Below are 26,690 nucleotides of genomic sequence, written 5' to 3'. Positions count from 1 at the left end.
ATGCTATTGCACAATCTTTCCGACCTGTTCCTGATGACGCAGAGTCGTCTTTTGGATGGAACGGTGGTAAACAGTTGGTGGGAAGGGTGATGCGGGTCAGCCATGATGCTAGTGGCTTTCCCAGTGAGGTGTAAATAACCTGTAGACTGGGTAGAGAGCTGCCAATAACATGCTCAGCGGTCCACACTATCCTCTGGAGGGCTCTGCGGTTGGATGCGTGGCAGTTTTCATACCAGACTGTGATGCAGCGGGTTAGGATGCTCTGCATGGTACCTCTGTAGAAAGTATTAAAGATGGGTTTGGGGATGTGCACCTTCTTCAGTCGTCTCTTGAAATGCAGTCGCTGCTGAGCTCTTTTTGTCACTGATTTGGTGTTGCTGGTCCAGGACAGGTCCAGGGGCGGATCTAGAGAAATGTTCCTAGGGTGGCATGGAAATCAAATGGGGTGGCAAAATCAAAGCCTTGTTTTAAACATATATGCAGGTGTTACATATGGTTAATGCATAAGTATATGTTTCATATAAATATGGTCTATAACGTAATTATTTTTTATATAGCCCACATAATTAAACATTTCTGTTACATAAAATGTGTGAATTTGTATTTTATGTGCTATATAGCCTTTATAAGAAATAAATATGTAACCAATGAGTATAAAATCCAGAAAGCTACACAAGTCTAACTTAAGCGTCACACTGTTTTTTGTTAGAAAAACAATCAAATTGTTACTGACTACTACTACTGTCAGAAATATGTACTGTCACAAACAATAATTTAAACCTAATTTTTCATGATTTGTTGGGTTAATATTTTGAGGTCCAAAATATAATTGGCCATTTTTGTCACGGTTCTGGGTCAGTTTCAACCCAGTATTTTGAGTTTTGATTGTTAGTTTATTTTTGAATGACTGTTGTGGTTTTGGGTGCTATGAGTATTATTATTATTATTATTATTATTATTAGAGTTCCATGTTTCTGTTTATTTGTGTTTAAGATTTGTGTTCTCATGTTTTGTGTGGGTTTTAGTTCCATGTGTCATTTTCTGTCTGTCTCTCAGTGTCGAGTCTGCGTCTTTGTGTAGTGTTCTTGTTTCCTGTTTTATTGTGAAGGTCTGCGTCTCATGTGAGTGTGTTCAGTTTTACCTCTGTCTCCTCGTGTTGATTACTCCCAGCTGTGTTCCCCACCTGTGTTTCTCTGTGGCTGGCTGTGTCCCAATTCAGAGTCTGCAGGCTTGACGTAGGCATTTTAAGTGCGGTTACGTCACCGCCACGCGTAGACGGCTGTCCCAATTTGAAGTGTACTTCAAATGCATACTCCTATAACAAAGTATTACATACATAAATGCCGATATGCTAAATCCCCCCCTTCATGGCCTGCTCTTAAAAACGAACTCTCCCTGTTCCGTAAATCTCTTAAGCTAATAAATAAGCCCCAAGCAATCAAATTGCATAGATTTTTAGAAGAGTTTGATTTTTCTTAGCCCCTTATTTAAGTTATGTGTCTTGTTTATGGAACCTCACTTTCAGAGATTTTATGATCCCCCTTGTCTCGTTTATTTCTGTTCCTTGTTTTTCTTTTTTTTCTCATTCTTTTTTTATTGTTATTTATTTTTGTATTGGTTATTCATCTTTTATATTATTATTATGTAGATGTGTGTATATAGATGTGTACGTATGCATGTGTATATGCATATATATATATATATATATATATATATATATATATATATATATATATATATATGTGTGTATGTATGTATGCTTACTTTCAGTTATTGTCGATTTCATTGTGGTGTACAGGAGGTGTGATTCTGTTCTGATTGATTCAATATGTGGCTTGTCTCTTTGAGATTGTCATTATTATTGTTCTAAATAAAGTTCATTTAAAAAAAAATGCATACTCCAAATGCGCCATCGATTTCCCCAAATATCAAGCGTGGTCCGGTGCACGCTTCGTGGTCCCATATATTCCACAATTCATAGCGCCTCAGATACTCAACTAATCAAAGTGATGTCATGACAAAAATGAATTTTTCTCCTTCATTTCTGTCAAACAATGCTGTATGTAACGTGTCTCGCGTTAGTATCATGGTTGCTAGGCAACCTGAACAGCGCGACAAAGCATATACCGTCCCATTTCACAAGCCTCTCACTTCCGCACTTCTCGTACTTATAGTACGCATCGTACGTAGTACGCGTAGTGCGCGTACTTCAAGCATGCGGTCTCTTAATTGGGACACAGCCCTTGAAGTTCTCCAGAGACCTGGTAATGAACTAATCATTTGATTCAGGTGTGTTGACCCAGGGTGAGGTCTAAAACCTCCAGGACACCGGCTCTCAAGGCCTGGAGTTCCCTACCTCTGCATTAGGGCCTATATATAGGCAGTGCAAAATTTTGTACTGGGTTTCTCCCTGGCGGTTGCAAGTGAAAGTAAACCTAACTATGCTAATAGTTCCTTTCGATTCCTCCTCAGTATATTGATTATTAAGATCTGCCTCCCATTTTTCAATAGCACTCAATGTACTGCTACTGTGAGCATAGAGTGATGAATAAAAAGCAGAAGTAAAATGAGTTCTGTATGTTTCCTTCATAAGAAATGTCTCCAGGTCATCATATATAGCTGTTTCTAAAAATTGTGACAACACAGTTATGAACCTGGAGAAAGCTAAAAAAAAAAATGTTCTGAAGAAAAATTTAAATGTGACTTCAATTGTTGAAAGTTCACCAATGTGATGTTTTGATCAAGGTCGCTGATCATTTGTAACCTGTTGTTACGCCACATATCAAACAGACTGCAGTTTCTCAATAAAGGGGTTAAAAATAATGTGCTGTCTTCTCTATCCAACCTCTTACGTATCTCCCACCAAACCCTAATTATGTTACAGTATTTGGGTTATTCTTAATCTCTGTTTGTAATTTCGTTTTGTCCCAGACAACTAAACTCCAAAGTGAAGGTGGCTTAATTTTTAAGTTTATTTTGCGTAAACCTGAGCAAAAATAAGATTGGTTTAATCCTACAGACTGCGCTTGTGAAACCGGCTGCAGATCTAAACCACAGTGAACACTGGTGGGTTAGACTGCGCTCTCCAACATCATAATCAAATCAAACCAATAAGGAAATCTATGTTTGGAAGAATCCTCAAAGACTAAAACGGTTCTATTTTGTCTTACTTGCTTGTTTGCTTGCTTGTTAACTTTTTCAATATGTCACCTTTTTGTACAGTGACACATTCATCAAATGAGAATCTGACACACAGGGCACTCCAAGCTGGTTGGACATATTGATGACTTGCTTGAACTCACATCTGCTTCCAATTAGCAGTGATTAGAAGCTTTCCCTTGATTCTCAGTGGAGGAAAACCAGCAGGTCTACTGGCTCTTGTTAAGTTATTTCAAACCTACAGTAGTCAGTGACTGTTAAATCAGCTTTAGTGCTGATATCTTACACTCAATCTCATGTATGAATTTAACAAATAACTATTACTTCTTTTTGTAGTTGTTGTTTGAGCTAATTTACTTGAAGATGAGTAAAGTTAGTGAAATGATTCAGGAAAACAGTGTTTGTATGCAGTCTGTTGACATGGACTTGACTTGTCTTCCTCCCGGCAACACGTCCCTGCAACAGGTAATGTTTATTTGTGTTTGTTAACCATTACTGCCAATTCTTCACTTATTTGGGGTGTCTGTCCCAGTAACTGAATGGAGGGACTGGAAGAAACGGTTTAAACTCAGCTCCTCTGCTTTGATTTGTCTTTTTCTGTTGTTAGACTGATGCACCCAGTGCAGCTGAACAGCAGACAATGAGCGTTTATCTCAGAGTGAGGCCTTTCTCTAAAGAGGAGCTCTCTAACAATGAGGATCAGGTACACTCGAACATACTGGGATGACCAATAAGGAAAAAACAGTGTGTATCGTCTCTGCTTTCTTCTGCAAGTGTTGTAGCTCATCTGCACATTTCCATGAATATAAGGGACTGGAACATTTTGTATTAAAACACAAGAGGTCCCCCCCCCCCCCCCCCCTCCCCTTAAATGTAAATGTAAATGGCCTGTATTTATATAGCGCTTTACTAGTCCCTAAGGACCCCAAAGCGCTTTACATATCCAGTCATCCACCCATTCACACACACATTCACACACTGGTGATGGCAAGCTACATTGTAGCCACAGCCACCCTGGGGCGCACTGACAGAGGCGAGGCTGCCGGACATAGCCTAATACTATTTAAGAGCAGTTGTCTTGCATTCAAAATAAAACTAATGGAAAGAGCACCTGATTTAAGACACAGTTGCCACTTTTGCGCCAACATAGTGCCCATGCCAGTTCTGACTCTGAGATAGTTGGATTTACAAAGACTGTTAAACACTTTGTTTTCCCATCTCTCAGGCTTGTGTTGTGATTGAAAACAGCCAGACGGTGACACTGAATGCACCAAAAGGTTCTGCCACCATCAAGAGCCGTGAGAAAGGAATTGGCATGTCACTCCACAAATTTTATTTTTCACAGGTCAGTAACATTTGAAATGACCCATTTTCTCCCCCCCTTTCTATGTCAGTAATTGTCAACTTTTTATCTTCTGTTGCCTTTTAGATTTTTGGGCCTGACACAACACAGGCTGAGCTGTTTGAGAACACAGTCAAAAGCCAAATGAGTGATTTCTTGGATGGGAAGAACGCACTGATATTCAGCTATGGTGTAACCAATGCTGGGAAAACCTTCACAATCCAAGGTACGGACAGAAGCACAATATCCTTGTGAAGTTCAAGTCGTGCAAAGTTCTTCTGGTAATGTTTTGAAGTCCTACAGGATCTCCAAAAGAGCCAGGGATACTGCCTCGAGTGCTGGAAAGCACTTTTCAGTACATTGGAGAACATCAGTATCCGGGAATGGACCTGAAGCCCTACCTCAGGAATGGTGTGCAGTCTCTGGATTTTCACCAAGTAAAGCAGGAAAGAATCACTAAAGCTGCCATTTTTGCTTCATTTAAAGAAGTAAGGACTCAGTTCTGTCAAATGTATTCCAGAAAAGAGAAGATGGTAATAAAGCACTTGAGTGTAGTGCTGTTTACATTCGTACGTCTCTCCTCTGGTCTAGGAGTGTGATTCTCTCAGAGGCAGTGGTTGTCTACAGTCTTGTTCGCCCAGCCGTCTTTCATCCTCTTCTGCATTTTCAACTCAAACGGGTACTACTCATTAGAATAGTGATTATTGTTGTGGATTCTTATTATTTCTATATTTACGGTCTTCTGTGCTCCTACTTTAGTGCTGACCAGCAACAGCCAGTTTGCCTTATGGGTGGCTTTCTTTGAAATCTACAATGAGTATGTGTACGATCTTCTCCAGCCATCTTTGTGCTCCAAATCCAAGAAACGTGCCTGTCTCCGTGTATGCGATGATGGTGCTGGAAATGCTTATGTTAAAGGTGTGGAAATGACCTTGGCTTATGTTCTTAAATTATCAGGTGAATGTTAGCATTAATGATTAAAGGAAAAACATTTGTTTTGATTTCAGACCTCATTTGGATCAACATTCATAACCTGGGTGAAGCCTCCAAGCTGCTACACTTTGGGAATAAAAACAGAAGTGCTGCAGCCACAAAGATGAACCACTCATCTAGCCGAAGGTAAAACCAGTTAAGTTTATCATGGATGTGGTGTTAAACAACCTGTTCAAAACTCACACAGGCTTTCCTTACAGCCACAGCATATTTACAATGAAGTTACTGAGGATCAATGGAGGGACAGCTGAAAGGGTCTCTGAGTAAGTATATGAAAGTAGAAGTTAACTTTAACCTGCTCAGAAAACTTGTGTATTGTAAAAGGATTTTGTAACATTGCAAAAGTCCGTCCGTCCGTGACTGAGATAAAAGATGGGGGGGGATTAAAAAGACAAGCAATTTAATATAAAGATGAAAAATAATTGACTCAAAATTAAACAAATGTGTAATGCTAAATAAGAATGTGATTTTTTTTTTTTTGCAAATGCAAATAAAGCATACTAACAATCTAAAATGGCAATCAATAAATGTAAAGTGTACTTAATAATATTTTTTGCAACTAATTTCTCAAGTTGAAAATCATGCTAAAAATCCCTACTAACAATCATGGTTCCATCTCAGTTCATCAATATTTAAAACGGTGGTTGTCCTCCTAAAAGTACTAAAATGCATTATTGCTGCAGTAAAGCTAATGAAGATCATATTTAAATCAAAAATGTAATCTAGTACAGTGAAAAACAAAAGTTTTGCACTTGGACAGAGTGTCTGATATCTTGATACATGCTCAATCATCCAGGTAAGTAAATCCCAAAGAGTTGACTTTAAACAATAACTGAACCTAGCCAAATTAGTGGGCTAGGCCGCTTCAGCTATTGTGCAAATGTATTGTTTATAAGATTGCAGTCAGCTGAGACTGAAGAAGTCACTTGGATCAGTGACTCCCACTGAAAACGCTACGTCCAGATGAACAGAATGAACTCTTTGGGAATGGTATCCAATACTTATAGTATCGAAAATAATAGTGCAGTAAAAAATGGAATATTGTGTCAACGTGATATTTATCTTGCATCTTTGCTATAGAAGTGCTTCTCATAGTGGTTTTTGAGATCATGTTTTAAATGTTAAAATAAACTAAAATGGTTCTTCAAGTACAGGAAAATAAAATGGATCACATGAAATGAGTTTCCCTAAGGGAATGTTTTGGGGCCTTCAGCGGGAGTTATTAGGTGAGAACTCTGATTCATTGCTGGGACTGAGGCACTAACATGTCCACCTTTTTTGTAAACATAAATTGTGAAACTATGATTCTTCTGTTTGTGTTTTTTCTCTCACAGGTTCTCTCTCTGTGATCTGGCCGGCTCAGAAAGATGCAACAAAACAAAGACTTTTGGAGAGAGGCTTAAGGAGGCGGGTAACATTAATAATTCCCTGCTTATTTTGGGGAAGTGTATCACTGCGCTCCGCAACAGTGGGCCTGACAGGTACAGTGAGACTATCACCACCAGAGCAAACATGAGTGTTGACACAAAACGCTAAAGCTTTTGTTTGTTTTTAAGTAATGTAACTTTTGTCACATCTTGTCCTCGTTAGCGTTATTGTATGTTGGTTATGGTGTTGGCGAAGGAATAAATGAACCTTCATGTCGGATGGTTATGTGTTTTTAAACCTTTTGCATGCTTTTATGTTGTCATCCATCAGAACGAGGAGCATCCCCTTCCGAGAAAGCAAGCTCACCAAGCTGTTCCAGGCTTTCTTCTGCGGGAAGGGAAGACCCTCCATGATTGTCAACATTAACCAGTGTGCTTCCACCTATGACGAGACTCTCCATGTCATGAAGTTCTCAGCTGTTGCCAAACAGGTTAGCCCGAGTTCAAAATGCAGAAAAGGCCTTGGTGACGTGAAGCACTGATCTCAGCTCTGATTTGTGTAGGTGGTGCAGGTGATCCCAGATAAGGCTCTAGAATCTCTGGCTCCTCGTCTCGTAGGTCATGATGGCAAGCCCCTGCTGAGCAACGGGGTGTTTGACAGCAACGTCCTGGAGAGTTACCTGTCTGAAGATGAGCTGCTTGATGAAGAAGAGGAGGCTGACATGTCTTTGTTGCCACAGAGTGTAAAAAAAAAAAAAAAAAAAAAAAAAAAAGTCTTCCATTAAACACTGATTTAGCTGAAAGCATGCCCTATGCCCAACTGTAGCTTGAAAGTAGCAGCAGCATGCCTGTACTCACGTTCTTGAAAGATAATGGCTAAGATAATAGAAATTGTTTCGGGTTTTTTTTTTTTGTTTGTTTGTTTGTTTTTTTTGTCTCATTTCTAATATTAACATTCATTTGTTTCAACCTATTATTATTATTATTATTATTATTATTATTATTATTATTATTAATAATATTATTATAATTTTTTTTTTTTTATAGGAACTTTTGAATGTGGTTGAGAACTTAAGAACAAAGCTACTGGCTGAGCGAAGAAAAAACCTGCTGCAAGAAATCGAAATTCGCAAAGAAATGGGAGACGCCATGTTGCAGCAGCTGATGGAAAGTGAAGAACTCCGCAAGTATGTGCAGTTTTGCAAAAGCGGGCCAGCGATCTTCCATAAATGTGTATGCTGTTGGTAGTGATTTCAGGTGAAGTTGATTATTTTCCAATATTATCTTCTGCAACTGTGAAGTCGTCAGATCGAAGAGCTGAAGGAGAGCTACCGGGATAAACTGGAAAACACATTTGAGATGTACAAGGATGCTATTAAAGAACATGCTTATCACAGCGCTATGACCAATCTGGAGGATAACTATGTACCGCTCGATGAGTTCACTGCAGAACAGGAGAAAGTGGAGGTATGTTTCAGTTGGCTGTTGAAATATCCCGTCTAAACTTTTTCCCAGGGTCTTGCTAAATTCACTTGTGTACTGATGTAAGGGAATCTTGAATAAAAGATTTGTCAAACAATGGATCAATCGGTAAACTGCACATTAGCTATGCTGACAATTTAAGTAGCCAACACCCTGAGATACTGATGATGAACACAGCTTTGACTCTTCTTGACTGTGTAGGCCCTCAGGCGTAAAGTGTCAGAGTTGGAGGCCTTGACTTCGAGGACCGGTGTAGTTCCTGCTGCTCCAACCGTGGATCAATCGAGCCAGACTGAACCACTGAGTATATGGGCAGGAGAAGCAGGTTGGTCCAGTTAATGGGTTTTTTGTCTTGTTTCATAGATGTGAATTTTCCTTTGGATGGTGGCACACATTTCTCAGCGTTGCTCTACTTTGTACACCATCACAGGACATGTAAAACAATCAAGACTTGAGTAGAGTTTTACTTTTAGACTTTTTACTTTTTTTAAACTTCCTTGAAATAACAATAGGAACTTAGAAAGTTGACAAATGCAATGATTTTTGAGAAATGTAGTGCCTCAAGGTTTTAGAGACTGATGAAATTATTTAGTAGTTTTAAGTATATTTATGAATAAGGACTATTTTTAAATTTTCGAAAGGATTAAAAAAAGAACCCCTTCCAAAATACAAAAAACTTGAATCCGTTCAGTTTTCTTTTTATAGCGCAAAATCTCAACAGTTGCGGTTTATATTGAAAGGTTGAGACCCCACAAGAATGCAGAGAAAACTTAGATGACCCTCTGAGCAAGCACTTGGGAACAGTGGGAAGAAAAACTTCCGTTTAATGGGAAAGTGGTTTCCTTGATTTTAAATTTTAAGTTTCCTGCTCTTCATTTGTTGTAATTTTCATTTGCAATTAAGTTTTAGCTTTTTTATCATGAGGCCAGCATTTATTAAAACAGCAGCAAATTCAACCCTACACAGGAGATGATCGATACAGGTGCCTACACAGAGAGAAATGTGCCATAGAGCGGATGTGTGAGGATAAACAACAGGTAACAAGGACACAACTTTCCAGTTAAACACTGGCTCTGATTGGCTATGTAATTATGTGTGTGTGTGTGTGTGTGTGTGTGTGTGTGTGTGTGTGTGTGTTGATGTTTGCTCGTCAGCTAATTTTGTCGCTGGAGAAAAGGCTGATGGAGCTTAATGAAACGCTACAGAAGGTCAGAGATGGTTTTATGGAGAAATCAGCTGATCTTGAGGCTCTGCAGAGGACTGCTGATGATCAGGTGAGATGATGCACAGCAGGAGTACACAACATGTTCTTGCTACCAAGGGTGGCACAACCAGATATTAGATTGATGGAGCAATTACTTTCTTACACATGACCAGAAAAATTAAAAAAGGAGAAATCAAGAAGCAGCAAATACTTTTCTCACAGCACAAATAATGCCTGTCTATATCATATGAAATTATTATTTATTTTTAAAGAAAAAATCCATGGAAGAGATCCTACAGCAAAATGTGGAAAAAGACAAGGAGATTGTCTCGCTGAAGGCAGAAGTTGCCAAGCTCTCCCAGAAGTCCCCTGTGCAAGCAAAGACTAAGCGAGGCCTTCTCGCCAACATCAGGGAGGCTGTCACATCACCACGGAAGGGAACGTCTGCCCGAACACTGAGGAAAACGGGCAAGACTGTACACCATTGAAAGCCCAGTTGTTGTACAACAACTGCACTCACCCGGTTAGTGCATGAAAATGTCCTCCTTTCAACTGAGGAAAATTGCATTTTGTTTTTAAGAACTTCCTTCGGATTTGAAGAAAATCCCCTTTAACTGAGAATGAAATGTGTATTTTTGTGTGCGTGTCTTGTGCTATAGTTTGTTTTTTTTAAATAAAATAAAATTGTACACTTAATGCTTTACATATGAAGATGCACAGAAAATCTAAGCAATCTCCTTCTGTTTTTAGAAGGCTTCGTTTCAAAGCTCCATTGGTGTAATGTGAGTTCATGCTCACCGTATATGTGCTGTCTTTTTATCTGGTCTATAGACTTTTTCCACATGAAAAAGCTCCTTCTGCATCCACTGCTATAGAAATATAACCTGCTTCTTCTAAGCATGCATTCAGTACATGGAGCTGTTCAAAATAAGGCCATCCATTTTCCAGAGCCTTCAGGGGAAAGTAAACCACAAAGAACCTTGATAGGACAAAGCAATCTACAACTTTCAATACTCTTAAGTGCATCAGTGTGCTTTCTAATCTGCTTATTAGTTTATCTTTACACACAGTCAATTCAAATCTTTAATTCTCACCTAGTGCAATGTACAACAAATTTCCAACATGCTAATAAAATATTTATGGAGTATATTGACCTTTACAGCTGAGTGAAGGAGGTGTAGCCACTGTGGTGTGCTTGAAGTAACAGAGCACAGCGTCCTCAGTTAGTGAAGGGGCCATTGTGGTAGGCAGCCAGCTGCTCTCCTCTCTGGTATCGTTGATGGTTAATAAGATTAGCTGCCTGTCTTAGCCTGCGTCAGTGCAAAGGGGTCAATCACAGGATTAGCACCTTGCTTAACAGTTACATCATTTTATTATCATTTTTTTTTCATTTTTCTTCATTACTTTGACTTTTCCCCACTCCAGCATCCATAGCATGTTTAGGACCTGTAATTGCAATATAGTTGCTGCAGGGGGATATTGTTGTGCATCATGCTGCCTTGGGACTGAGTTTGTCTCGACCCTCAGCCACTGAATGAAGAATCTTCCAGGGGAAGAAGAGGAGCAGTGGCAGCCAGGGAAGTAAAAGGTAGCCGGGCCAAACTCTTGTCTGCTGTGGCAGAGTCCTAGACTCTGGACAAGTCATCCCTCATGCCACTTGTAAATAACAAAGTGGGCAATGACTGCACAGTTGGCACAGACAAGACTTTGGCTGATGGGAAGGATCTGGTGGAATCTGTGATAAAGGTAAGTTGCTCCAAGTCTTCTCCTCTGGTCATAAAGAAAGCTCTGACCTCACTCTAGTCTCCTTTACATTTGTCTACTACGTTGTATTTGCATGTTTATGTACCAGTCTAATAGATTTGTGGACATGAATATGAAAAAATGGCTGGGAAGTTGATTTGTACACGGCAGTAATTTCCAGAATTTCATGTGAATACTTGGTATGTAAAGAGTTCAGTATTGCATGAGAATATAAAACGTATGGGGGAAAAAATTAACTCCATTTGGTTTCAGTTCTATAGCCGTCGCCACGTAAACATTTTACACGCAGAGCATGCACAAAGGGGGGAAAGTAACATCCTTTATTCCCGACCCCTGTGGCTAAAAGTGCACTCTCACTGAAAAGAATTTCTTGGTCCACTGAGTCTGTGCGACTCTCCTGCGTTAGATAATGCCGTGGACATGTTCGACATTTTCTCCCCATTAAAATCAACTGTTTAATTTTAAAGTTATTTTTGTCAGTATGATAAAGGATGTTTGCACAATGGCAGTTTGCATCTTATTTTCCTTGTACCTAGAGGTCGATGGTAGTATTTCTACTCATTAATTGGTGTAAGCAGCCACAAATGAAGCGCAGAAAATGACAAGATGGTGTTAATATTTAATATAACCGATTTTCAAAGGAAACGTTACAATTTAAGAATGGTATAGCGCATCTGTGGTTTTACCGTCACCAGTGCATGCTAGGAAAATGGGCCACTCAGAGTACACGAGGTTGCTTTGGCTTATCTAGAAATAGATCAATGTTAATGAGATTATTTCTAATATTTTTAATGAATGAAACCACCTGCTAATCTCTCTCTCTCCCCCCAAGGTTAAATGTATCGGCTGAAAGTAAATAATTCTTGCAGTATGATTTAGATCAGAAAACAAAACGTGTACGTTTTTCTGCACTTCAGTTGCTGTTTCAAGCAGGTTAAGATGACTAATGTTCAGCTCGATCAGCTTTTTTTCCCCAACAGTTTTCTTTCAGTTTCGGTACTCTGATTTTTTTTTGTGTGTGTGTGTGTGTGTGTGTGTGTGTGTGTGTGTGTGTGTGTGGGTTGGTGAAGTGTTTAGCAGAGAATAGCTGCTCAGAAGGTTAATGATGTGCAATACCTAATTAAGATTAGTGGTCTAAATACAGCAGGTGATATGGACAGCAAGGGTATGTCCCTACTATGAAAAACAAAAAGCCCATTCCTCTTGCAAACTTGGAGTTTAGCCACCTTGGAAGGGAATTATCTGGAATACTTTTGTTTAACTAGGAGTTCCTGAGCTCTGCATATTACCGAGCACTGTCAAATCTTTGTTACAGGTGGTAGCATGTTACCGGCATTTGGCTGCATGTGTTGGTGGCTGCACAGACAGTTTGCAGCTGCGGGATGAGCTAAGACAAATGCGAGAAAAGGCCCTGAATTTGGCCGAGGCCATCCGTCTGCATCTGACCTCACATCTGCGGGACAAGAGCCTGCCCGAGGACCAGCGCAAGGAGATGGAGCTCCTCTGGGTGGCCTTCTCCTCCAGTCTAGAACTGCTCCATGTTGACATGTGCAAGGTTTTCAGCATGGGTGACAACTTCTCCCTAGCCAACACTGCTTCCTTGGTGCAGACTGGCCTACAAGGTAAATGCAAGCCTTTCACATACTGCTGCTACTAGATGCAAGCAGTGTTGTCAACTGAAATCGAACTTTAAGCAAAACTAAGAAAACCGCAAAATAACTGCACTACTTTAGTCTTCAGAGGTTGTTTTAGAGTGAATGCAGAGGAAACTCTATTATTGTATCTTGTAAGACTCAATGACTACACATGGAGGGGAAAGCTTTTTGGATTGTTATGTAAAGTATTTAGCTGTTTTTCATACTCTGCAGATAATATTTTATCAGAATTAATATGCTCAAATCTGCCAGTGTGCTAACATTTTAGAGTATCTCGTGTGAATGTCCTGTGGCATCAGTAAAGGTGAAATATTTGGACTCTAGCCCTGCATTTATTCAGTTTACTATTATTTTTTTTCTGTTATCATTGATGGATAGAAGTAAAGTGTGTGGAGCTGTGCTTGAGTTGGTCCATCACACTGATACACAATGTTTTCCCAACTTTTAAATGGACTGGTTCAGGTTTTAATGGCCCCCAGATGTTGGATGCTGCTGATTTATTTATTCCTCTGTAGTGCCACTGTGACAATATTACATTAGAATTTTTAAGCAATGAGGATTGCCATGAGATTTTGTTCAAATATTCACATTTCGTTTCCCCACATGATGAAGTGGAAAGCTTCTGCCACATTTTACAAATCCACTATTGAGTTGTAAAAGCCAAAAGAAAATGGAAAGCTAAAATTTGTTTCTGGTAATGCAGGAGGAGGCAGTGAGGTAGCAGCTCGAGCACTCAGTTTGGCAGACTTGAACCAGGAGCCTCCAACCCTTCCTGCTGGTCTTGAGAGCCAGGAACGGAGCACCATGGAGCAGGAAATCAGCCAAATCGACCACATGATTGATGACATGGAGAAAAAAGTAAATGTGTTGCGCTGGATGGTGGAGCCCCGGGGGCCACAATATGCAGACCCGCTCAGCAGCACCGAGAGCGCCTCCCTGGCTCTGCTCAGCATTGACGAGGAGCAGCCTGGACACAAGCCTCTATGCCAGCGCAGTTTGATCTTTGTGCTCTTATTGCTGTTTGCAGTTGTTTTGGTGGCAGCCATGTTATCTGTCTGTCTTGTCCTTTTCTCATGAACAAAACCTTAATTTTTATTTTTTATTTTTTTTGGTGCAACCTCAGAAATGCTCTCTAATACTGTAACACTGGCAAGCTTTGCAGGTACAGTAGTGTTCTTTTAACTATATTCTTTGCAATGATGAAAAGGTGACTTTTATTGTAAACCTTTATTAGTGCGTTCTACAAATACTGAAATTAATCTGGATGCGAACTTGTTTGCCATGTCTTGCAGTGAATCCAAGGCTGCCATATGCATTAAACAAAGTACATGACTGCCTGTTATACAATAAAATTATGTTTTATTTCACTAACAACGGTTTGAAAAGAAAATGGAGCCAACATTGTATTTTTTTTCTCCTGACTAGCTTTTGATGCACAAAAGGAGCAATTCTACTTTTTTTTTTTCTTCTTTTTTTCTAAGCAGCCAGAAAGGCACTTCCTATTCCTTATTGCAACTGAGAAGACATAGGTGCAAATGCTTCTTAATATAGGTGATCATGTATTTTCTATATAAAGTGCTGTAGAGAACTGATGATGTTTAGCACAGTTGCACAATATAAAAGTATCAACTTTGATATGAAACTGTCTTCTTGGGGTTTTGTTGTGTTTTTGTTCTGTAAATTATTACCTCAAAGCACAACTTTGGATCCAAAATCCTCTCAAGTCTTGCATAAGTTACTGCAGGCTGACAAGTCCCTAAAAGATGGCTGCAATACCATCTCACTCCTCTTAGGTTGGTTCAAAGCTATGACAAAACCGCTCAGCCACTGGAAATTATTTTCATATTCATGAAAGAAAAGTGTATAGATAGCAGCAGATTCTCAGTCCAGTAAATCAAATCTGAAAGGTTGAAATATGAATCATCAAATATACAAACAAAAAATAGTACAATAGGAGCTTTATATTCATTCTGATGTATTAGTACTTATTAATTTATATTTTTCGGGTACTATACTGGTACTAATTGTACATAAAATACCCATTATGACTTAGCACCTAATCAATTATGACAAAAGAGGTGTTTTATTTTGAAAGGCGTGACCGGTAGTTTGACGATTCTTTGTCAGTTTCAATTGTAGTCCGGAGAACAGTAGGTGAAAGGGTCGATGTAGGCGTGACTGTGAAAATTTATCATCTGAGGCGCTTCACAGACGGAAGTACAGCCTTGGTAAAGAAAAAACAAAACTCGCTGTTAGTGGGACACACTCTCCTTGACGATGGTGCTTAAACAGTGCCAGTCTCGACTTAAACTTTTTAACTTTAACCACCCAGAAAAGTGGTATGATCCTCAAGACAGAGCTAGCATTTTTGTGCCTGCAGCGACATCGATTTTCGTCAGAGCCTCAGCGTGTTCTCAGTGTAACCTCACTCCGTCATTTAGCAAGTTTGAGAAGACACCGCTGAGATGGAGACGAGCTCCTGGAGTGAACATTACGCATTTGTCTGCTGCGACATGGATGTCCGTGAGAGGTAACAAACAGCGCTTACGCTTACAGTATCAAACAGTCTTTAACTGCATGTCTGCCACTTCAAACGTCGCCACGACCCATAAAAATGGCAGTTTTTAGCTGTGATGACCTAGTTTACATAAAGTGCACAAGTGAACTGGAGCTTCGTTTCTTCCAAAGACCGCAATCATACGTCCTTCAAAACTAGTGATGCGCGAATCATGAACGAATCGTTCAATACTCGAGAATCACTTTACTGACTCATGAATCATGATTCACAAGCCCAACTGACTCATCCCTGTTGCTGTTAGCAGCAATGTATCTAGCTCATAATTAAAATTGTGGAGAAAAACACAACATCCAGTATCGTAACAAAAAAATTTCTGCTCTGAACTGGAAGAAAAAACCCTGAGTAGAAGCTCACATCAAGAAAATAGCTCCTCGGTTCACAGTAGCATCGCTCTGCTAACATGCTAACAGCACATTTGAGCTACTCACCCCCTCCCTCCTGTGCTGAATCATAGAGCAAGCGAATCACTCAGACTCGCTCACCCCCTCCCCCCTGTGCTGAATCATAGAGCGAACGAATCACTCACTAACCCCCTCCCTCCTGTGCTGAATCGTAAGCGTAAGCGAATCACTCAGGACTCGCTCACCCCCTCCCTCCTGGCCTGAATCATAGAGCGAACGAATCACTCACTCACTAACCCCCTCCCTCCTGTGCTGAATCGTAAGCGAATCACTCAGGACTCGCTCACCCCCTCCCTCCTGGCTCACAGCTCCTTCTTCTTGGTTGGCAACCAATGTTAAGGCGCATTACCGCCCCCTGGCTCACAGCTCAGTTGACATTTAGATGAGAAAATATATATTTAACACATTTAAGGAAAATACTAATAAAATAAATGTTTATTAAGCAATTTTGATAGGAAATTGCTTAATTTTAGAAATGTTTTTGCTCTTTTTTGCTCTATAAAATAGTTGTTTTCTTTTAGAATCATTCATCTTAGCAGTAGGATTTACATGAAAAGAGAAACAAATTAAGTTTGAGTGAAAATGTACATTTTTTGCACTCTGGTCAACTGACAGTGAATCAAATGACTCAAAACCGATTCACTTTGGTGAGTGACTCATTAAAACTTGATTCAGTAAAAAGAATCGAATTTACCATCACTATTCAAAACCCTCTCACGCGAGACTTTAAATGACTACAGGTACTGTGATTTTGTCATGGTAACTGAGTTACTGTAGCCCATGTGCATGTCAAAATAAAAGTCAACTTGTGGACTGTGATGGTGCTAAACTTTGGCTACCTCCATAATAATTAATTAGTTCGCTGGTGTCTGCAAATCGCATACATCTATATTTTATTCACAGAAAACACTGAAAACATATCAGATGTTTAAACCGAGATGTTTCAATATTTAATGGAAAATATTAGCTCATTTTATGGCAGCAACACATCTAAAAAAAAACATGGGATAGTTCCCTGTTCCCTGTGGGACTTGATGATGGAGGGTGAGTAATCCCCCCTCCCTGTCACTCCTTTCTGGACGCTGCTGTCTGTCCCTTGGATGTGGGTGCTTGATGATTTTGCTCCATGTGGCCACTGTGGTCACTGACCTGCTGCCTTGGGGGTGGTAGACAAGGGTGGCTTGGACATCTTCTGCATCTGGGGCTCTGCCAGGTGCTGGGTGGTTCTTGGGCACCATCATTATCAAGTACATTTACATAAGACACATATAATCACTTGCATTCTGTTTTTATTTACATTTTACACAGCATCCTAAATTTTTTGGAAATTGGTTTTGTGTGTGTGTGTGTGTGTGTGTGTGTGTGTGTGTGTGTGTGTGTGTGTGTGTGTGATTCCAAATGGAACGGTTCATTTCAGATAATAAATAGACTGAAGAAATCAAAAGCTACATACAGCAACCTAAACAAGATGTTAATATTTATGTGTATTCCAGTGTTGAGGTCATTCTAAAATGCTGTGTTTCTTAAAACCTCTGTCAAAGCTTTCCAGTATGATCTAAAACCAGACGTACCAAAGGCTGAAGGCCAGAAGCTGTTCTTTGATACGCATGCAGTGGTGCGACTCCTTGAGGAAAATGGTTAGTTGTTCGATTAAAAAAGCTACAGCATTATATTTCTTTTAAAATAGTAGGTTGCATTGATTTCATTTATAAGAACATATTTTTTTTCTCTTATGAACAGGTTTCACTACATCTCAGTCTGAAGGCATGGTCAGCGTACTGGTGAAGATGACAAACTCTAACATGGATGTCATTTACAGTGACATGATAACCAAAGTGCAGCAGGTGAGACAGCAGTACAATAATGTGCACTGTGTGCAGGCGTTGGTTGTGTTTCCTCTGTGTGTTCACTCACAAGCCTTTTTCTCTGGTCCCGTAAAGGTCAGTGAACCAGGATCGCTGGGTTGGTCATTGTACTATGAAAACACTGACCTGTGTAGTTAAATACAAACAGTGCTTGTGTTCCTAGAAACCTTTGATGTTGGTGTCCGTGATGAGTTACTTTTGAAAATTCATGGCACTGGAATGTCTGATGAGAATAAGGCCGATCTGTGATACAGCTCTCCGTGATCACTCTTACTGGCTCTTTTAACAATGTTAAGACTGATAGTGATATGGGAATATCTTTTTTTTTCTTAATGTTAAAATTTACATCTTATTATAAAATATTGCTCAAAACCCCCCTTTTCTAGCTATAATATAATATAATATTCCACTTCTTATTAAGTCGGTATTAATGTTAAAAAAATTCCATAATCCATATATCGCTGGGATTTCCAAGTGGCAGCCACCATGACATCGCTTGTACATGATTAATAGTTCTTCCTGGACTTCATATCTAAAGGCCTTAGAGTGAGTTGACTGTGAGGCTGGACACTGAGGTAAGAGAAAAGGACTGGTATCATTTGGCTAAGCAGGGAGGTTAAGCTGGAAAGGATGTGCAGCAGGATGGAAGATGGAAGGAGTACTTTGAGAGCTGATGGAAGAAGGAAATGAAAGAGAGGGGAGGATGGATCAGGAAGTGGAGAAGGTTTAGTATGGTGGGTGTAGTTATGAAGATAATGAAGATTGGAGAAGTGGTAGGTCCAGATGACAAACCTGTGGAAATATGGAAATGTCTAGTAAAAGATGGCAGTGGACTTTATATCAAGGTTGTTTCACAATTTTGGAGAATGAAAGGGTCACGTGTTGAGCTCTACTAACTACAGAAGGATAGAGTTATTGATCCATACCATGAAGATATGGGAACGAGTTGTTGTAGTTATGTTAGGAAGAATAATAATTTGTTTGTGTTTTCCACTTGCACTGCAGTACTGCTTCATGCTGAGAAAGAGCACTACAGGGGCCCGTTCTTCGTACCTCGCTAAGTAGGTTAGCTGGATTAGATTGTTGACGATTTCGCGTGATCCTGGATCGTTCGGTTCCCCGAAGCTCATCCGGGACTTGCTGTCATAGCAACAGAGCCGTAAGCGTAAACCTGCTCGGGAGCAGGTTTACTTTATGTAAACAGGATTAGATCGCGGCCACGCAGGTATGTCCGCTTCATTTATACGAAAGCAACAGCGATAAATAAATAACATCAATGTAACTGAAGATAATGCAGCACTTGATCCTTTTATTGATGTCACACAGATACATACAGGTCATTTCCTAAAAAAGGGAAATGTACTATTAACATTCTATTACATGTATGTGATTATTACAGATGTAATTCATATTTCAGAGTAGTAATTGTAAATTACTTCGTGTAATCAAGATGAGAGACCACGGCTATAAAAGCGAAGGTGGATTTGGGAAGCCTGTCGCAGCCATGTCCTGTCCGTTTACGCGAGCCACCCATTGCGGAAGGTGCAAGATTGATAAGGAGAGTCCTCAGAATTCAGCGTATATTGCGGGATAGACAGGATCCTTTAGCTCAGCGCGACAGTGTGCTCATTGAGAGATATCGATATTCCCGTGAGGGTATTATTCACTTAACCAACTTGTTGACGAGGGGGTGCAGGACCACCACCTGTCTTTTTTTGCTCTGCCCTTTTCTTGGTTGCTGTTATAAACAAACAAACAGATTATTTCAGGGTCTCTTTCCAAGAGACTAAAAGCAATATAAGTGATAAATATTACCATTCTGTAGAATATTCTTATATTTCACTTTTACTTGTTCCCATGTTCTAGTGGGTCCTGTTGTGGCTCTAATGTGAAAGGGGATATAATATAACAATATAATATAATGTAATATAATATTGGATAATATAGTGTGATATGATAAATCTACCCTACCGCCTACTGGTGTTGGCCAGAGGGGCCGATGGCGCGATATGGCAGCCTCGCTTCTGTCAGTCTGCCCCAGGGCAGCTGTGGCTACAACCGTAGCTGCCTCCACCAGTGTGTGAATGTGAGAGTGAATGAATAGTGGCATTGTAAAGCGCTTTGGGTGCCTTGAAAAGCGCTATATAAATCCAATCCATTATTATTATTATTATTAAATTACTTACGAGTTTAATTTGTCAGCAACTTTCTGCCAGCCCTCTCTCCTTGCTTTTGCAGCCTTTGCAGTGTTCCCTTGCGTTCTGATTAAACTCTGAAACTCCTGAAATCCCTCACTCAGGAGTTCTTGCTCTGCTGCCGAAAAATACCGAGCCGAGCGCGCTCCTTCGACATTTTCGCCGACCAATCAGAGGGTTGCCGATCAATGTTTCTACTATCGATGCTTAGCCCCTTTTACGACACCCAGTGATGTCACATTACTGCGTCCAGCTATAGTAATCGTCAACAGCAGGTGTGTTCGGGGAACCGGATTAGCGAGCTCACGGTTAGCGCGATGATTTGATCTTGGATGTGTCATTTGATCTTGGATGTAGTAAGCGACGTACGAAGAACGGGCCCCAGGTGTGATGTTTGCTTTGTTTTGATGGAGAAGTATAGAGGAGGAGGAGTTGCTGCACTTTTTTTGTGGATCTAGAGAAAGCATATGAGGACAAAAATAAGAGCTAAGTCTTGTTATAATTTAATATTTTACATCTTCTGGTATCCACCCATTTATCTTCACTAATTAAGGATTTCTATAGGTTAAACCACTCTTTGCTGTATGTGAATGCTTTGCTCTCCCAGAGCCTTGGTAAAGGCTATAAAGTGAAAGATCAAGGCTATCATATACTTCACATTACCATCTATGGTTTGATATCGGTGTGTTAATTAAATCCCCACCACATGCTGTCAAAGCCACAGCGGCAATAACTTTTCTAAAAGCTCTGAATTTAGTGTGTTCCACTCGCACTACAGTACTTTATTTTTATGGTGAACCCTCTAACGTTTTGTGCGATCTTGGCAGGAGATCATGTTGCAGCGTGTGATGTCTCAAATAGCCGCTGTAAAGAAGGACATGGTGATCCTTGAGAAGAGCGAGTTCTCTGCTCTGCTGGCAGAAAATGAGGTAAATGTTTTTTTCGGAGTTGTTTTAAGAAGAAAAATTATTTGTTCGATAAAGATCACTTACTGCAGTGACAGTGTATCACGTTTGACTTGATCGTTTCGTCTGTCAGTAGTAGAAACAGGGATGACTGCACAATGTGTTTGTGCCAACGATTTCCTTCCACTTAATCTGACTGTGTCAGTGTTTTGCCCTTTCTCCCAGAAACTCAAGGTCCAGTTGCTCCAGCTCAAGGTCCAACTAGCTGTAAGTGATTACTGTGAATGTATTAACCTTCATGAATAGCATTTTCCCATTCCTTGATCGTATTTGATTTATCTTAACTTGGTTGAAATCTCCATTTAGAAAAATGTTTTGACTTTCTTTTGTGTGTCTCTTTTTTACAACGTTGCAGGATGAAATGAAAAAAGTGCAGTCAGACAATATGTTGGATATGAATTTGGAGAAAAGCCAAGTGAAAGAATTGGTACGTGTTTGAGGAGATCAGTTCAATTATTGTTTGGAAAAAAATGACTGAATTTAAAACTACACGACTTTATTGTTCCCACATGAAGTTCTGCCTATAATTATGTTTGCATTTTATGCCATGGTGTCACAGTTACACAAACATTGCCTGCATTTATTTTTACATGTGCAAAGGAGCGTTTACCAATGTCGTATCACAAAAGGTGTCATGAAATCACATTTTATTTTCAGAGAGCAGAGCATGAGAAGAAACTTCTAGAAACACGAACTGAGATTATGGAAATGGTTTGTATACATGCATTTGGGTTTATAGCACACTGCATTCAGTCATTTATTTCTATTCTCCATTAAAGGTTTTTAATGCTTGCTTTTAATTTATCATGGGTCTTTATCGCCTTGCCTTTTTTACAGACTGCAGAACAGGAGCGCTATTTGACTCAGACAAACATGAAAATAGACACAGAAGTGGCTGGATTGAAAACCATGTTGGAGTCTCATAAACTGGATACTATAAAATACCTTGCAGGTACACATGCATGTTAAATATGGGTTGTAGTTACACTTTCTATCTTTTATTTTCTTACAGATACAGCTGGTACAAATAATTGCATGTGATATTTTTTTTCTCTTGCAGGTTCAGTGTTTACGTGCCTCACTGTGGTCTTGGGTTTTTATCGTGTTTGGATGTAATCAGGACTTTGATCATTGACTTTGATAATACTTGAATTGTTACTGCATCCTCTGAATGTGCTATGATTTGTTATTTCCCGGGCAGTGATGATCTTTTTTACAAGTAGAACTTATGGAAGGACCAGCTCCTTCACCGATCACTCGTGGAAGTTATTTGATAAATACATTCATTCATCAAAAATTTCTACCGCACCACCCAGACAGTTTTTTAATTAAATTTTTATTGTCTTGTTTTATGGCTTCTGGAACCAAGTTGACAATTCACTTAGTAATTTTAAATACTGGAGAGAACATAATATTAATACTGAGGCACAAAGATTTTTGTACTTTTTTTTTTTTGTCATTTTCAGAAATATGTGAAAGATTCTGGGACAAATATTACGTGTTATTTAAATAAAATGTATTATCAATAAATGTAAGATTGATCTAGCTGTTGTCTGTGAGGTTTGTGCTTTTAGTACAGGTGGGCAGTGAAGTGAAGGAAGCTTGAGCTGCTTTCCTTTCCATTTTCAAAATCTATCAGTACTCCTTGAGCATTACAATAATGGGAAACCTATATGTCTGCAACTCAGTCATCTAGAATCGAGAGTTGTAGGAGTGATAGCAGAGAGATTTTTGATGAGGTTGTGAATACCGGACGAGCGAAACAAAAAGTATTTTCTTAATCGTGCCAGGCGAAGTTTATTTTGAAAAACATTTGACCCGGAAGTCATTCCCACAGCAGAAAGGATGGAGTATCATATTGACACGTGTGTAGCTGTAAAGTGAACATTTATAAGTCCACAAGTAACTCCATGACTCTGAGTTGTGAGTATACGTTGTGTAGCCCTACAAATACACAACCTGACAGATTAGAAACAGCACTTAGTTTGTTTAGAGGCTCCGCGGACACCTATAGGGAACCTAGCTCCAGCTAAGCTAGCAGACAGCTAAACTACATTTTCCGCACTATGTGCTGTTTTTCAGTGTTATGACTTTCGTTAACGTCTGTCAGATTTTCATTTAAAATATCTGGGTTGCTGAATCCAGTTTACTGTGTTTCTACACGCATTTCTACGGGTTCACAGCACAGACATGGCTGGTGCGTTTAGCAGCAGCTCGGAAACTGTAATTCAGCGTGTGGTGGGAGTTGCAGTGAAGACGAGCACACCTGCGGATGACCTGGAAAAGTTTTATCAGATTAAAAAAACCTGCGACTTCATCAGTGAGCATCAGTTTGAAAAGGTAAGGAGGAGCAACATTTTACTTTCTTAGATGTCACTCACCTTTGTTTACAAAAGCATTTATGGCCTAGTAGCCAAATATTCTTAATATGTCTTGTTTTAATTAAAAGCAACTGCAGTTTAAAAATATAAAACAGTGCCTAATTTATACTTTATTTATTAATTATTATTACATTGGTTGCCGTGTGTGCAGGTAGCTCTGCAGTTTCCCGATGAGCTGTTGGTGGATTCAGTTGCAGTGGCAGAAGAGATCGAGAGAAACACTAATGCCAAGTCATACATTTTGGGTGATACATCCTATGGAAGGTAACACAGTAGATTTAAGAAATCATTGCTTTAATGCACTCATGCAACACTGTTTTTTTAATGGTTTTGAGTCATCAAGTAAAGTTGGGTTTTAAAATTGGTGGCAGGTTGCATTCACTGATATTTTTGACAAAAACTTGTCAACATCTCCAGACCTGTCAGACTTTGGATTCAAAATCTCAGCTCTGTTTTTCAGTACATGAGAATATTTACTGGGAGTTTTATTTTGATATAAAAGAAGCATTCGGTGTTATATAAAACAGTGTGCAAGGAAATTCCTCATCTAGTAAGGGTGTTAACTTATTTAACACTTTTGTTGAACTCTCATGTGCAGTTGCTGTGTGGATGAGGTCGCTGCAGAACACGTTGGCGCTGACTGCATTGTGCACTATGGCAGTGCTTGCCTTAGCCCATCCAGAAGGCTGCCCTTGTTATACATCTTTGAGCAAAGAGCAGTAGATGTGGAGAAGTGTGCCTCCTCCTTCAGAGAACTCTACCCTGACAGACACAGTCACATAATCATCCTCTATGATGTCAACTATGCTCATGCCATTAGTAAGTTTGCAGTCACCTTGAAAAGTTTGTGTGATCCTTCGAATTACTATGTCTCAACACAGATTTTTGTGTTTCGATCAGTCCCATCTGTCCACAGATATTTACCAGTATACATTTTTATTTTTTTTCCTCCCTCAGATGGTCTTTTGGCTCTACTGTCACCAGAGTATCCAAACCTTGTTGCATCTGAAATTGTTGTTGAAGGGGAGCAGTGTTACAGTCATGGGCAGATTAAAAGACAAGATGATGACGCCCGTCTCTCTGACCAAGACGATGGCCAGGTCATCTATCAGTTTGGACGTCAGTTCACCTTGAAAAGCAGTTTAAGCGTCACGGACTGCAGTATGTTTTATGTGGGCCAGGAGGGAGCGACCCTGCGAAACTTCATGATGACTTGGAATCGGTGCTCGTTTTGCTCTTTTGACCCTGTGACAGCGAAGGGGCAGGTCGAGTCTATAAGCATCAGCCGCGCTCTGATGAAGAGATACTATGCTATAGAAAGGGCCAAGGATGCCAGTGTGGTCGGCATCCTGGTTGGGACTCTGGGGGTTGCCGATTACCTCTCTATCATTGAGCAGCTGAAAGAGACCATCAAGAGAGCTGGCAAGAAGAGCTACATGTTTGCCATGGGGAAGCTGAACGTACCCAAACTGGCAAACTTTCTTGAAATTGACATCTTTGTTTTAATTGCATGTCCAGAGAGCTCACTTTTGGACTCAAGGGGGTTTTTAAAACCTGTAGTGACGCCGTTTGAGATGGAGGTGGCCTGCAACAGGAAGAGGGAATGGTCAGAGGAATATGTCACAGACTTCCGACATCTCCTGCCAGGTGCGATTGGGAGTTTTTCACATCAGCTTTTCTTAAATGAACTCTCTTAAAGTTCTGTATTAATGTTAAGGATGTTAATGGTGTTGTCTATATGGCTTCGTAGTGTAGTGGTTTACGTGTTCTCCAAACAAGCAAAAGAGCCCAGGTTTAATCTAGAGAGTAGACGCAAATCTGCAAAATCAAACATGCGGCCATTACCCTTCAGGAAATGTTTCTATATGTCTGTTATCAGTAGTGTAATGTAGTTTCATTTTGCCACGTCTAACCTTTTTCTTCCCAAACTTGCTGTAGGTGGACAGAGTCACGTATCTTTGGCTGATCAGCAGGACGAGGAGGATGAAAGTGACGTTTCATTAATCACTGGTGCTCTGCGAAGCCACAATCTCCTGAGCAGTGAGCCTACAGAGCCGGCCTATGGGTCCTCTGTGGTCTTGAGGAACCAGACGCTGACCGTAGCAAACACAAACTCAGCTGGTATGACAGTGTGCTCCACCTAATCAACATGCATGAATTCCTATACAAAAGTAGACGCTTATGAATATCTTGTATTACACTACAAGTGTTTATTTATTCATTTTATTATTATTTTTTTCCAGCATCTTTTCTTGCAGGTCGAAGCTGGATCGGTTTAGAGCAGAAGCTGGGAGAGACACCTGTGGTGAAAGCAGTAGAGGGCAGGAGAGGCATAGCTATAGCCTACGAGGAGGAAGGAACATCGTCGTGATCATTTTTACCAATAATCCACAATGTCTTTGGTAAATTAATAAATAACCTATCAATGTACCAAATGTATAGCATATAAGCTGTATTTACTGGAAGAAGAAAGTGATTATTAAATGTTTTTTTTATTAACATCAGTACCAGGCGGTGGTAGTTTTAATACTGCATTACTTAAATTATAGGAATCTGTGATTCAGTGATTACAGTATTATGACATCATAACCAGACCAAAGGTTGTTACTCTGAACCAGGAAATGACTGAAATGTATTTTGATCTCTGAGTGTTAGAAAAAAATAGCCCAAGTGTCAGATGACCACTCATCTTAAATTATTCACGCAACTTGGAGGAAATTGGCCTTGTATGAAGTGGAAATGTATTAAGTATAAAAATGCACTTTTCAAATCTTATGACCTCTACGCTGACCCTGGGTTTGAGCTTTATAGCAGAAGGAAATTGTAACACTGCAAAGAAAAGAAAACAATTTGCTGAACGTATTAAAATATCCCACAGTTCATATTTTTCATTTTCTTTAGCAAAATAAGTAAAATGCATATAACCTTTGCATTTCATGTGTTTATTTGCTTTACATTGTTAAATAAGAGTGTTGTGCAAAAGTGTGGAGCTGCCCCTCATTTCTGTATTTTACTAGGAAAATGAAGAATTATTGCTTAAGACCCCTTTAAGAAATTACAAGAAGGTCTGGCTCCATAGAAAAAATAAGGGGTGTCTTAAGACTTTTGCACAACATTGTACACATAATGTTCTGGAGAATTAATGAAACTGACTCCATGCTGCAACATCCTACATACCTGTGATATCTGGACCAGGCCTGTCAGGATGACCTCAAAATAAATGCAGTCCTGTTTTTTTATGTTTTTTCTAATATAAAGTTTGATAGTAAGTCTTTATATAGTGCTCTTTTTAAATTGTTACATAATGAAGCCTGTTGCCCTGTACCTGTGCATGTGCAA

General features: G+C 39.7%; 4 protein-coding genes across 5 annotated transcripts; all 4 read left to right on the top strand.

The window, feature by feature from the left end:
* Positions 1 to 3,307: 3,307 nt before the first annotated feature.
* LOC309714908 (kinesin-like protein KIF20A) lies at positions 3,308 to 10,696 on the top strand. Of its 2 annotated transcripts, XM_082547632.1 has the most exons (18): positions 3,309 to 3,624; positions 3,767 to 3,862; positions 4,385 to 4,504; positions 4,589 to 4,727; positions 4,805 to 4,989; positions 5,093 to 5,180; positions 5,261 to 5,419; positions 5,509 to 5,620; positions 5,695 to 5,757; positions 6,829 to 6,975; positions 7,193 to 7,352; positions 7,425 to 7,604; positions 7,909 to 8,048; positions 8,163 to 8,328; positions 8,545 to 8,668; positions 9,310 to 9,380; positions 9,498 to 9,617; positions 9,820 to 10,696. In XM_082547632.1, exons 1-18 carry the CDS (start codon positions 3,523 to 3,525, stop codon positions 10,033 to 10,035), a joined length of 2,388 nt encoding a protein of 795 aa, XP_082403758.1. In that variant the 5' UTR covers positions 3,309 to 3,522; the 3' UTR covers positions 10,036 to 10,696. The 2 variants fall into 2 exon arrangements, with proteins under 2 accessions (XP_082403759.1, XP_082403758.1); XM_082547633.1 differs by lacking the exons at positions 9,310 to 9,380; positions 9,820 to 10,696 and having other exon boundaries at positions 3,308 to 3,624.
* An 87-nt stretch (positions 10,697 to 10,783) lies between these two features.
* rgs9bp (regulator of G protein signaling 9 binding protein) lies at positions 10,784 to 14,611 on the top strand. The gene is made up of 3 exons (XM_082547638.1): positions 10,784 to 11,293; positions 12,627 to 12,933; positions 13,670 to 14,611. Exons 1-3 carry the CDS (start codon positions 11,198 to 11,200, stop codon positions 14,041 to 14,043), a joined length of 777 nt encoding a protein of 258 aa, XP_082403764.1. The 5' UTR covers positions 10,784 to 11,197; the 3' UTR covers positions 14,044 to 14,611.
* Positions 14,612 to 14,973: 362 nt separating this feature from the next.
* mcur1 (mitochondrial calcium uniporter regulator 1) lies at positions 14,974 to 22,515 on the top strand. Its single transcript, XM_082547637.1, has 9 exons — positions 14,974 to 15,496; positions 17,487 to 17,582; positions 17,686 to 17,789; positions 20,833 to 20,934; positions 21,136 to 21,177; positions 21,326 to 21,397; positions 21,628 to 21,681; positions 21,808 to 21,922; positions 22,031 to 22,515. Exons 1-9 carry the CDS (start codon positions 15,244 to 15,246, stop codon positions 22,084 to 22,086), a joined length of 894 nt encoding a protein of 297 aa, XP_082403763.1. The 5' UTR covers positions 14,974 to 15,243; the 3' UTR covers positions 22,087 to 22,515.
* Positions 22,516 to 22,747: 232 nt separating this feature from the next.
* Positions 22,748 to 26,233, top strand: dph2 (diphthamide biosynthesis 2). Its single transcript, XM_082547636.1, has 7 exons — positions 22,748 to 22,893; positions 23,154 to 23,310; positions 23,503 to 23,615; positions 23,950 to 24,170; positions 24,309 to 24,998; positions 25,290 to 25,472; positions 25,595 to 26,233. The coding sequence occupies exons 2-7, from the start codon at positions 23,161 to 23,163 to the stop codon at positions 25,720 to 25,722; spliced, it is 1,485 nt and encodes a 494-aa protein (XP_082403762.1). The 5' UTR covers positions 22,748 to 22,893; positions 23,154 to 23,160; the 3' UTR covers positions 25,723 to 26,233.
* The last annotated feature ends 457 nt before the right edge of the window (positions 26,234 to 26,690 follow it).

The sequence above is a fragment of the Aulonocara stuartgranti genome (assembly GCF_965226115.1).
Source record: "Aulonocara stuartgranti genome assembly, chromosome: 9".
Classification (NCBI taxonomy): Eukaryota; Metazoa; Chordata; class Actinopteri; order Cichliformes; family Cichlidae; genus Aulonocara; species Aulonocara stuartgranti.
The sequence above is the reverse complement of the archived record's forward strand: the minus strand, read 5'-3'. Positions and strand labels throughout refer to the sequence as shown.

Excerpts from the sequence above, each read along its gene's own strand:
- LOC309714908 (XM_082547632.1), top strand. The coding sequence starts at position 3,523 with ATGAGTAAAGTTAGTGAAATGATTCAGGAAAACAGTGTTTGTATGCAG. Across the intron at positions 3,625-3,766 it reads GCAACACGTCCCTGCAACAG|ACTGATGCACCCAGTGCAGC; the intron begins GTAATGTTTATT and ends TTCTGTTGTTAG. Across the intron at positions 3,863-4,384 it reads TCTCTAACAATGAGGATCAG|GCTTGTGTTGTGATTGAAAA; the intron begins GTACACTCGAAC and ends CCCATCTCTCAG.
- rgs9bp (XM_082547638.1), top strand. The coding sequence starts at position 11,198 with ATGCCACTTGTAAATAACAAAGTGGGCAATGACTGCACAGTTGGCACA. Across the intron at positions 11,294-12,626 it reads TGGTGGAATCTGTGATAAAG|GTGGTAGCATGTTACCGGCA; the intron begins GTAAGTTGCTCC and ends TCTTTGTTACAG. Across the intron at positions 12,934-13,669 it reads GGTGCAGACTGGCCTACAAG|GAGGAGGCAGTGAGGTAGCA; the intron begins GTAAATGCAAGC and ends CTGGTAATGCAG.
- mcur1 (XM_082547637.1), top strand. The coding sequence starts at position 15,244 with ATGGTGCTTAAACAGTGCCAGTCTCGACTTAAACTTTTTAACTTTAAC. Across the intron at positions 17,583-17,685 it reads GCGACTCCTTGAGGAAAATG|GTTTCACTACATCTCAGTCT; the intron begins GTTAGTTGTTCG and ends TCTTATGAACAG. Across the intron at positions 17,790-20,832 it reads TGATAACCAAAGTGCAGCAG|GAGATCATGTTGCAGCGTGT; the intron begins GTGAGACAGCAG and ends CGATCTTGGCAG.
- dph2 (XM_082547636.1), top strand. The coding sequence starts at position 23,161 with ATGGCTGGTGCGTTTAGCAGCAGCTCGGAAACTGTAATTCAGCGTGTG. Across the intron at positions 23,311-23,502 it reads GTGAGCATCAGTTTGAAAAG|GTAGCTCTGCAGTTTCCCGA; the intron begins GTAAGGAGGAGC and ends CCGTGTGTGCAG. Across the intron at positions 24,171-24,308 it reads CAACTATGCTCATGCCATTA|ATGGTCTTTTGGCTCTACTG; the intron begins GTAAGTTTGCAG and ends TTCCTCCCTCAG.